This window comes from Oncorhynchus kisutch, unplaced genomic scaffold (genome assembly GCF_002021735.2).
Source record: "Oncorhynchus kisutch isolate 150728-3 unplaced genomic scaffold, Okis_V2 scaffold2244, whole genome shotgun sequence".
Lineage (NCBI taxonomy): Eukaryota > Metazoa > Chordata > Actinopteri > Salmoniformes > Salmonidae > Oncorhynchus > Oncorhynchus kisutch.
In genome coordinates, this window is record NW_022264189.1 from 6064 (window position 1) to 17696 (window position 11633).

The following is an 11633-nucleotide window of genomic DNA, read 5'->3' on the forward strand; positions in this document are numbered from 1 at the left end:
AAGCTGAAATAAATCATTCTCTCTACTATTATTGTGACATTTCACATTCTTAAAATAAAGTGATGATTCTAACTGACCTAAGACAGGGATTTTTTTACGAGGATTAAATGTCAGGAATTGTGAAAAACAGAGTTTAAATGTATTTGGTTAAGGTGTATGTAAACATCAGACTTCAACTGTACATAGAAGTGCACACTATTCTTATTATTTTTTAATGTATGTATATAGTCAACTATACAACTTCCACTACTACTACTACTACTACACTTTATATCATCCAATAATATATAATGAAAAACACTCAACATGAAGAATTAATGCAATTATGTTCATTTCAAATATTTATTTTGAAATATAGATTAGGTGCTCTTCTTTTTATAGCAGGAAGTAAAGGGACTGGACAAGGCTTTGCCTATAGCTGAAAACATCCTGGAAATGAGTGAACGCTTCCTTGGTTTCTTCTTGGTGGAGCATACACTCTCTGTTCGGCAGGATTCTTGATCATTGACAATTGCTGGGGGAAAAAATGTAAACATAACATTTCTTTAACTGACCCTAGTTAGTGTGAATAATTAGTATTGCATTATTATTATTTAAAGTGTAATATTCTACATAATTTCCAAATGTAGGGCGGCAGGTAGCCTAGCAGTCTCAATCCGCCTATTTAACACAGAAGTGTTACATAGGCTACCCCCAGGGCTTAGTCTGTTTAGTGCCAAAAAGAAGGGGATAAAAACATGCTAAAATATATATACATATATATATATATATACAGTGCCTTGCGAAAGTATTCGGCCCCCTTGAACTTTGTGACCTTTTGCCACATTTCAGGCTTCAAACATAAAGATATAAAACTGTATTTTTTTGTGAAGAATCAACAACAAGTGGGAAACAATCATGAAGTGGAACGACATTTATTGGATATTTCAAACTTTTTAAACAAATCAAAAACTGAAAAATTGGGCGTGCAAAATTATTCAGCCCCTTTACTTTCAGTGCAGCAAACTCTCTCCAGAAGTTCAGTGAAGATCTCTGAATGATCCAATGTTGACCTAAATGACTAATGATGATAAATACAATCCACCTGTGTGTAATCAAGTCTCCGTATAAATGCACCTGCACTGTGATAGTCTCAGAGGTCCGTTAAAAGCGCAGAGAGCATCATGAAGAACAAGGAACACACCAGGCAGGTCCGAGATACTGTTGTGAAGAAGTTTAAAGCCGGATTTGGATACAAAAAGATTTCCCAAGCTTTAAACATCCCAAGGAGCACTGTGCAAGCGATAATATTGAAATGGAAGGAGTATCAGACCACTGCAAATCTACCAAGACCTGGCCTTCCCTCTAAACTTTCAGCTCATACAAGGAGAAGACTGATCAGAGATGCAGCCAAGAGGCCCATGATCACTCTGGATGAACTGCAGAGATCTACAGCTGAGGTGGGAGACTCTGTCCATAGGACAACAATCAGTCGTATATTGCACAAATCTGGCCTTTATGGAAGAGTGGCAAGAAGAAAGCCATTTCTTAAAGATATCCATAAAAAGTGTTGTTCAAAGTTTGTCACAAGCCACCTGGGAGACACACCAAACATGTGGAAGAAGGTGCTCTGGTCAGATGAAACCAAAATTGAACTTTTTGGCAACAATGCAAAACATTATGTTTGGCGTAAAAGCAACACAGCTCATCACCCTGAACACACCATCCCCACTGTCAAACATGGTGGTGGCAGCATCATGGTTTGGGCCTGCTTTTCTTCAGCAGGGACAGGGAAGATGGTTAAAATTGATGGGAAGATGGATGGAGCCAAATACAGGACCATTCTGGAAGAAAACCTGATGGAGTCTGCAAAAGACCTGAGACTGGGACGGAGATTTGTCTTCCAACAAGACAATGATCCAAAACATAAAGCAAAATCTACAATGGAATGGTTCAAAAATAAACATATCCAGGTGTTAGAATGGCCAAGTCAAAGTCCAGACCTGAATCCAATCGAGAATCTGTGGAAAGAACTGAAAACTGCTGTTCACAAATGCTCTCCATCCAACCTCACTGAGCTCGAGCTGTTTTGCAAGGAGGAATGGGAAACAATTTCAGTCTCTCGATGTGCAAAACTGATAGAGACATACCCAAGCGACTTATAGCTGTAATCGCAGCAAAAGGTGGCGCTACAAAGTATTAACTTAAGGGGGCTGAATAATTGATCATTACAAAGGTGCAACTCGTGCTGTGGACAATAAAAGGCCACGCTAAAATGTGCAGTTTTGTCACACCACACAACGCCACAGATGTCTCAGAGACAGAGACTGAGAAGAATAGGAGCAAGGAAAAACGCTGATTGACTTGTTTTGAGGGAGCGTGCAATTGGCATGCTGACTGCAGGAATGTCCACCAGAGCTGTGGCCAGAGAATTGAATGTTTATTTCTTTACCATAAGCCGCCTTCAATGTCGTTTTAGAGAATTTGGCAGTATGTCCAACCGGCCTCACAACCACAGACCAAATATATGGCGTCGTGTTGGCTGTAGGGTTATGGTGTGGGCAGGCATAATCTACGGACAACGAACACAATTGGATTTTATCAATGGCAATTTGAATGCACAGAGATACCATCACGAGATCCGTAGGCCCATTGTCGTGCCATTCATCCACCGCCATCACCTCATGTTTCAGCATGATAATGCATGGCCCCATGTCGAAAGGCCTGCATACTCACCAGACATGTGATCCATTTAGCATGTTTGTGATGCTCTGGATTGACGTGTACAACAGCGTGTTCCAGTTCTCACCAATAATCAACAACTTCACACAGCTATTGAAGAGGAGTGGGACAACATTCCATAGGCCACAATCAACAGCCTGATCAACTCTATGCGAAGGAGAAGTGTCACGCTGCATGAGGCAAATGGTGATCACACCAGATACAGACTGGTTTTCTGATCCACGCCCCTACCTTTTTTTAAGGTATCTGTGACGAACAGATGCATATCTGTATTCCCAGTCATGTGAAATCCATAGATAAGGGCCTAATGAACATATTTCAATTGACTCATTTCCATAAATGAACTGTAACTCAATAAAATCTTTGAAATTGTTGCACGTTGCGTTTATATTTATGTTCAGTACACATTTGAGTGTATTGACTTACCTGTTTCTCTGACGGCAGGGGTCTGGTTCTGGGAAGGTGTTGGAGTGCAGTGGTTCTTCTTGTTGACCTGCTTTGTACACTGGGTAACAAACAGTCATTTATACAGTAGGAGAAATTGCACACAAAGGGTATCAGTGTTTACCATCATACTGTACGTAATGAATAAAAAATCATCTTAAAAATGTGTATTTTGATGACATATGTACCTTTTGGTTGAGTCCACAGAGAGCGCTGAATCTTCCTCTCTTCTTTTCCTTTCTACCAGTTGTTGGAAGCCCAGAATTACCTACCTCGTCACTGCCAAGTGCATTGCGTGATGACAACTGGGTCATGGAGGGAGGTGAAGAGCTAGCCTCATTGCATTTCGTTAGTAGTTCCCTAGTTAATGATTTGACCAGGGCATCGTCAAATGCATAATCCGTTGACTTCATTGCAACCTGGAGCATCTTCTCTGACCCAAATTCTTGAAGAAGCCCCTTGTAGACAGCCTTGAAAATCTTTTGGATTTTCAGATTCTGGGGATAGGCTTGAGTTGGTTCAAGGCCTGAGGTGCCACAGAACTCAGACAGAATCCTCTTTGTGAGAACTCTTGATGTTTCACCAATGTCAGAGGATTCCAGTAATGTGAAAGGGGTGATCATTGACAGCAATCTAACAATCAGTAAAAGTACCAAAGAGGTGTAGTCATTGCTAGTGGAGTCAAATGATGCATGTGCATCAGAGTCCATGGCTGATGGAGTTGATGGATGCACAGAGGCACTAGACATCTCCAGATCTTTGTTGTCCATCTTGGATTCCACCTCTCCTAAAATTTGAATATCCACAGTTCCACCGTTGTGTGTGCTGCTGCCAGACAGAGAGGGTCTAGGCAATGATTTGGCACTAGACTGACGGCTAGTGGTCATGAGAGCCGGTCTGTCAGAGTCAAGTGTTCCAGCATCAGTTGGGGACAACCCATTGATTATGTTCATCAACTCTGATAATTCTTCTGATGAATTGGAGGCCACAGAACAGGTATCCATGACCTGATTGACCATTATATTGGTGAAAAGGCTCTTTGTGTCACAGTAAACCTGTGAGGAACTAACGGAGATGGCAGAAGAGCTCGGGATAAGCCGACTTGTGTCCTGCAGAGAACCATCAGAGATGATAGTTTGGCAGAAATCGGATCCTTGTGATGGTGGAGGAAGCCAGAAGACAATCTGCTGTAGCAGACGTTTTATTGACTCCGTAGCAAAGGAGTACACAAGGTCAGATGGAAACTCCCTGGATTCTTCAGAAGCATTCAATCCTGTCTTCAGCTTCAAAAGAATAGAGTCAGACACGCTCTTGCCAGCTGGCACAAAAAGAGCCTGGGGGGTGTTGTGACTCTTTATGAGCTCATAAACTTTGTCAGTGAGCTCATGTGAGAAGTTCTGAAGACCGTCCCTGGGGCTGAGTCTCGCAAGTCTTCTTGTAAAAGAAGTGACATCATCTGCAGTGGCTATGTGTTCCATATCTTCTCTTGGAATGACCTCCATAACAATGTCAACTATGGCAGAGATGGTTTGCCTTGTGTAATTTGTTGACCCTTGTGAATGAGTTGAGGAGTCACTCATATCAATGACCGAACTCCTAATGATAGGACAATAGATTTCAACAGGCCACTCATCAGGGACTGGAGTGCCTGGAAGATAATTTGTAAAATCACTCTGGGACCCTCTGGTCATGGCAGAGGTGATGGACAGGGAGGACTTTGAGGAGGATGGACGGTGTATCTCGTGTCTATCAGTTCTCACCATGTCAACATCCTCCAACATGGAGCCCACGATGGAACAAGTCAAGAGGCCTTTCTCTGAGGTGCTCATCCTCTCTGACATAGACACTCTCCTCTGGATTGTCATCAGAGTCTGACTAATTAAGGCTTTGGAATAATTTACCATGCTGGTCTGGCTGCCTTCATGTTCACTGTAAGTCATTTGTGTAGAAGTAGCTGTTCTGCATATGGATTCGGCATGTTTGGGGGCCTCAACCACATTGTCTAGGAGGACCGGTTGTTGCTGGGCAAAAAAATCCTTGACCTTGATGAACACATTGTTGAACAGGTTTACAGTGCCTGGCCAAATGATCTTTCCTTTCACATTGGCCCCGTTCTGAACACTGACAGGAAGAGTTGAAGCTGACAGGGATCTCTCTAACTGGCCAGACACTGAAGCATCAGACATTTTAGTCATCTGGGTGAAGCTATTAAGGTCTTTAGTGATGCTTATGACGATGTTGGATGCTGCAGAATTGGTGTGCAGAGAAGAGGTGAACAAAGGTGGAGTTCCACTCTTCTGAAGGATTTTGATATCTCTATCATCACCATCGTTACTGGACTCTGCACAAATGTCTGCACTTCTACCATCAAGGCTGGTATTTACAATGCCAATCAACCCTGATTGAAGGATCCCACCAGCCATATGTGAGGCTTTAGTGTGAAACTCCTCAGTACATAGTTTGTCAAAGGCTGTGGATTTAAGACTTCTAGAGGATGCCTCCTCCTCATCATTGTTGATCTCACCATGCAAATTGTCCTGTGTATTGACAGCATAGTCATCAACAGATAAATATGATTTGGAGGCGGCAAGGACGTCAATCTGAGAAACAACGGCATCCAAAAGCTTGGACAGGTCTTCTGTATCTCCTTTTAGGCTATAGAGGCATTTCTCCATGGATTCCTCAGATTGATACACAGTGAGGATCTGACTAATGACCTCCTTGGTACAGGTTTGAAGGTCTGCTTGGATTTCAAGAGAATCACTATTACAAGTCACCTGAGAATCTAAACTTTCACTAGGAGCCTGTTTGAGAGTCTCATCATGTATTGGTGTAACACCATCGATGACCTTTACAGAGTCTTGGCAGGGAGTGAGAAACCGCCTCAGCATTTCTCTAAATCTATGATATATAATACGAGCAGCAGAAAGGGTGCTCACTTTTGAAATTCTGACATTTTCAGAGTCATGTGCCTGCATGGACTGAACAACAGTCTCCACATCTGTTACAAAAGTGTCCAGCAATTTAGATGCTTCAGAGTCTCCCAGTAAGCTGTTTGTAAAGGGGTTGACATATCTCAGATCTTCACTCACTGCCTTTCTAGCCTTTGTCTGGAAAGACACACCGGAGAGTTTCTTCATATTTATAATTGGAAGACTCTGGGTAGATTCACTGTTGGTGGTGCTGTCCTGCAGACCAAGTGGAAAAGTGAGATGGGAGAGACATTGTTCACTGTCTAACAACTCAGATGGTGAGGGGGAACAAGAACTGGTGAAATCATTCAAGTCAGACATGATGCAATCCACAAATAGAATGGCCTCCAGAGACTCTTCAGAATCACACTCTCCAACAGAAGATGAGAACTTCTTCATCACCTCAGTCTTATACAAGACTAGAACCTGGCTGGCAATCGCTTTTGTGGTGTCAAGGAGGACTTGGTTTTGCAAATACTTGTTGAGAGCCAAGAGAGGTTTTGGGGTCTCACTTTGTCCTTTTTGTTCATTCATAGATGAGGGGGTTATTAAAAGTGGTTTACAAGAAATGGAGTCCGATGTGTCAGCCTCACCATTACTGGAATGACCGACGTCCAGGCACAAAGTTGGAACCATTGTGAAATAATATTTTGTGCTCCCCACAAATGTACTTGCGAGATACCCTTTTCCTGGACAGGTAAGAAGCCTCTTCAGCGTATTTTTTATGTCGTAGTAACAACCAACAGTGTAAGACCAGATCTTACTTTGATGGTTTTCAAGAAGGATCTCCTCGCCCTGTGCAGGGGAGCAGGATGCCCTGATAGACTGGGTAAGATTGTCCATGTCTGAAACAAAGGTACTTACCAACTCAGAGGCCTCAGGGTCAACCATAAGGTCTCTGATCTCACCTATCCTAGGAGTTGGACAAGATGATGTAGTGCCAGAACAACATGATGTACAACCCCTGAATCTTTTAACGATCTCCCGGATCGATTCAGTGGCCTTGGTCTGAAACTCCTCAGTGAGTAGTCTATCCATACTTTGTGTTGACAGACGAAGACTAGATTTGGCACCTTTGATGTTGAGGTTGCTCTCTCCTTGTTTTAGCATCTCCTCAGGACTTTTACAAGCTTCAAGCATCTTCATATGGTCAGCAACAACACAAAGCAGTTCCCTCTTGTCAGGTTCATTTTTCTCCTTATTGCTGAAGTTCAAAACAGTGCCACTGAGGGCTGTCATGACCTGTCCTGTTAAATGTGTCATGTCCACCTCAACACCATCCTCTCTGAGAACAACACTCTGCTCAACACTCTTCCCATTAATGTACATCTGAAGTATGTTGGAAACACCAGACACCATCTCCTCAACCACCTTGGTGCTGGAGACACCACCACTGGCAAAAATGACAGGGGACATTCGCCCAGAGACGGGAGTTTGGATGGCCACAGAGATTATGGAATTGACCTTCTTTGATACTTCTCCAACAATAACCCGGGATAGACTTTGAGTGTCTACCTGGCCCTCTATTTGGATACAGAGGACATTGTTCAGCGACTCTTTGAAGGAATCCTGGACACCAGTGAGGAGACTGTCCTCAGTGATCCCAAAAAAGTCACTGAGTGGCTCAGATGATATCGACTCATCATCTCCCTGAGTATTTGGCAACACTGTCTGAGACCTTTGAGAATACAAAGCAAACAATACAGCATTCCATATTCAATAGTAGACACGGTAGTGACATTAATACATCATTCAGTAATCAGTTAAACTGGTCATTAAGAGTAAACTGTTATACAGATAACAAAACATATTTTCACAAAATGGGTTATGAATAGTTAGGTGAAACCGGTTTCTTTAGGAATGACTGAACATACCCATTACGAGAGGAGCTTGATTTGGCCGTGCAAGACCTTGAGGATTTGCTGCTGCCTCTCTTGCGAACCTTCAGGTTTGTGCTAGAGGATCTCTCTGATTCTGTCAGAGACTTGCTGGATACTGGAGACACATGGCTGTATATCCGTACAAAACGGAAAATTGCAGGGATGATGACCTCCAGGATGGCCTCAGATACAAACCGCACAATCTCCAGGCACATCTCTGCAAGCAATGCCCTCATCACCTGTAGGACCGAAACAGTGTAGGTAGATTACTCATAGCCGGGCTCTGAAACCAAGCTCCTCGAAGAGATACCAACAATCTCACATATGTTCATGAGAATCATGAAAGTGGCATACATTGGAAAGCATGAAAAGCAGTAGGCTACTAAAAAGCTATTTGAATGAAACTGTTTGTGATAATGTGGATGATACTGTAGATAGATAAAAGGTTTGTATCTAATATTCTTGAAACATCTATTAATATATCTATGAATCATTTTCAGGGTTAAGGGACTTACAGGGTCCATCCTGCCAATGCTTAACTGCCTCCATTGCCTATAGGAGATAATTAGATGTTTTTAGCACCAAAAAGCACACCAACACACATACAATTTATAAAATCCTCCAGATGACATTGCATTCAAATACTACAATAGAAGTTTGGACATACTCCTCAGTAAGTTTTTCCAGAAACCGGATGATAATCGGGTTGAAAGCATCCGGATCGATTGGCGGGAGGTCAAGAGCCCTGGTCTGACAGGCCCTGGAGACACACTCACTTAGGATCTTTTCATTAGATTGTCCCTGGTGAGATGTCCCCTGAACTGCCATCCCAGAGAATTCCACAGATGTAGAGGGACCTGTGTGCAAAGCAGCATTCACCAAGGTAAAGAAGTCAGAAAACATGTAACCTTCTGAGGCAAATATGTATTAGCCAACTTTGTGTACTTTGTGAAGTTAAGTAGCCAAGAAAGTATAACATGTGCACTCTGCTATTAGTCCTCTGCTCAATAGATATCCATACTAAATTACATTTACATGCAAAAGGATTACATTCAGTGAAATTAGAGTTTAATTTATGACCTGCATCAGTGATCTGCTCCACTTTGTTTCTCTTGGTCCTCTTGGCCTAAAAAGACAATACAGTCAATGATATACACGTAGATACTGTATGAAGCCATTCCAATACAGCCCTTTGAGTAGAGCAAGGGTAAGACTGATTGCAGGGCTGTCCCCGACAAAAAATAATATTTGTCGACCGAGAGTCATCCTGTTCTAATGTTAAAATGTATTTTTCCATATCAGACACAGCCTATGTGTTTGAATACAATCACCTACATAGGCACTGAGCTTGGCTGATGCTTTAAGCACACTGTTTGACACACAAATGACTCAGGAAAGAGCCCGATGGTGACACTGTATTATTACAGCATAGCAAAGATTAAAAACAGCCGAATCTGTGAAATGGCTTAATTCAACATTTTGCCGGTGCATGAGGCTTGGTGCTCACAGAATCAGTAGGCTATTAAACAAATACTCAAACAGGCAACAGAAGCTATATCTGTCTTACTCCTGTATATATGTATACAGTACCAGTCAAAAGTTTGGACACACCTACTGATTCAAGGCTTTTCTTTATTTGTACTATTTTCTACATTGTAGAATAGTAGTGAAGACATCACAACTATGAAATAACACATATGGAATCATTTAGGTACCAAAAAGTGTTAAACAAATCAAAATATATTTTATATTTGAGATTCTTCAAAGTAGCCATCCTTTGCCTTGATGGCATTTTTGCACACTCTTGGCTTTCTCTCAACCAGCTTCACCTGGAATGCTTTTCCAACAGTCTTGAAGGAGTTCCCACATGCTAAGAACTTATTGGCTGCTTTTCCTTCACTCTGTGGTCCAATTCATCCCAAAACATCTCAATTGGGTTGAGGTTGGGTGATTGTGGATGTCAGGTCATCTGATGCAGCCCTCCATCACTCTCCTTCTTGGTCAAATAGCCCTTACACAGCCTGGAGATGTGTTGGGTAATTGTCCTGTTTAAAAACAAATGATAGTCCCACTAAACGCAAACCTGATGGGATGGCGTATCACTGCAGAATACTATGGTAGCCATGCTGGTTAAGTGTGCCTTGAATTCTAAATAAATCACAGACAGTGTCATCAGCAAAGCACCCCCACACCATCACACCTCCTCCATGCTTCATGGTGGGAACCACACATGCGGAGATCATCTGTACACCTACTCTCACAAAGACATTTTTTGGAATTTGGACTCATCAGACCAAAGGACAGATTTCCACCAGTCTAATGTCCATTGCTCGTGTTTCTTGGCCCAAGCAAGTCTCTTCTTATTATTGGTGTCCTTTAGTAGTGCTTTCTTCGCAGCAATTTGACCATGAAGGCCTGATTCACGCAGTCTCCTCTGAACAGTTGATGTTGAGATGTGTCTGTGACTTGTACTCTGTGGAAACATTTATTTGGCCTGCAATGTGAGGTGCAGTTAACTCTAATGAACTTATCCTCTGCAGCCGAGTTAACTCTGGGTCTTCCTTTCCTGTGGCGGTCCTCATGAAAGCCAGTTTCATCATAGTGCTTCATGGTTTTTGCAACTTGATGGTTTTTGCACTTGATGAAACGTTCAAAGTTCTTGAAATTTTCCGGATTGACTTTCATGTCTTAAAGTAATGACGGACTGTTGTTTCTCTTTGCTTATTTGAGCTATTCTTGCCTTAATATGGTCTTGGTCATTTACCAAATAGGGCTATCTTCTGTCTTGGCTCAAACTGATTGGCTCAAATGCATTAAGAAGGAAAGAAATTCCTTTACTTAATTTTTTAACAAGGCACACATGTTCATTTATGAAATGCATTCCAGGTGACTACCTCATGAAGCTGGTTGAGAGAATGCCAAGAGTGTGCAAAGCTGTCATTAAGGCAAAGGGTGACTACTTTGAAGAATCTCAAATATAAAATAGATTTTGATTTGGTTAACACTTTTTTGATACGTACATGATTCCATATGTGTTATTTCATAGTTTTGATGTCTTCACTATTATTCTACAATGTAGAAAATAGTAAAAAATAAAGAAAAACCCTTTTAACTGGTAATATATGGATGATTTACAAAGCCAGGCACATTTAACAATTAGGCTATTGATTATAGACCTAATTTATTTGGGTTTTCCTCTCTCCTCAATTTTCTTAGACAATTAGGCTAAGGCAAGGGCTGTTTCCCCGTCTCTGCTGCTGCCTCTGCAACATTGTTCTCAATCCCAATATGCTGGTTAACTTTGCTATTATGCACATAGCAACATAGGAAAGGGCGGCAATTCTACGGAGCACTGAAGATTATGTTTCAGAACCACGGACAGCGACCGTATCCAATGCAGGAGAAAGCGCATTTGTTATAAAATAATATTTGATTTATTAGTGTTGCACCATTATTGTTACATAATATAACCATATACAATTTCAGTATCACGTCTTAGCGTGATGGACTATGCCATCCCTGTGGCCTTGGCAATGGATTAGTCAACTGAGACAGGCGCGAATCAGACAGGTGTCCATGTGCACCATGAAGAAAAAAAAACTTTTGCGACTGCTCG

General features: G+C 41.9%; 1 protein-coding gene across 1 annotated transcript; it reads right to left on the reverse strand.

Annotated features, from left to right (window-relative positions):
• Positions 1 to 332: 332 nt before the first annotated feature.
• LOC116369558 (uncharacterized) lies at positions 333 to 7854 on the reverse strand. Its single transcript, XM_031819532.1, has 2 exons — positions 3148 to 7854; positions 333 to 514 (listed from the first exon to the last, which is right to left on the reverse strand). The coding sequence occupies exon 1, from the start codon at positions 7551 to 7553 to the stop codon at positions 3318 to 3320; it is 4236 nt and encodes a 1411-aa protein (XP_031675392.1). The 5' UTR covers positions 7554 to 7854; the 3' UTR covers positions 333 to 514; positions 3148 to 3317.
• Between the last annotated feature and the right edge of the window lie 3779 nt (positions 7855 to 11633).

Bases quoted from the DNA above. Each gene is read 5' to 3' on its own strand.
- LOC116369558 (XM_031819532.1), bottom strand. From the start codon at position 7,553: ATGTCCCCTGTCATTTTTGCCAGTGGTGGTGTCTCCAGCACCAAGGTG.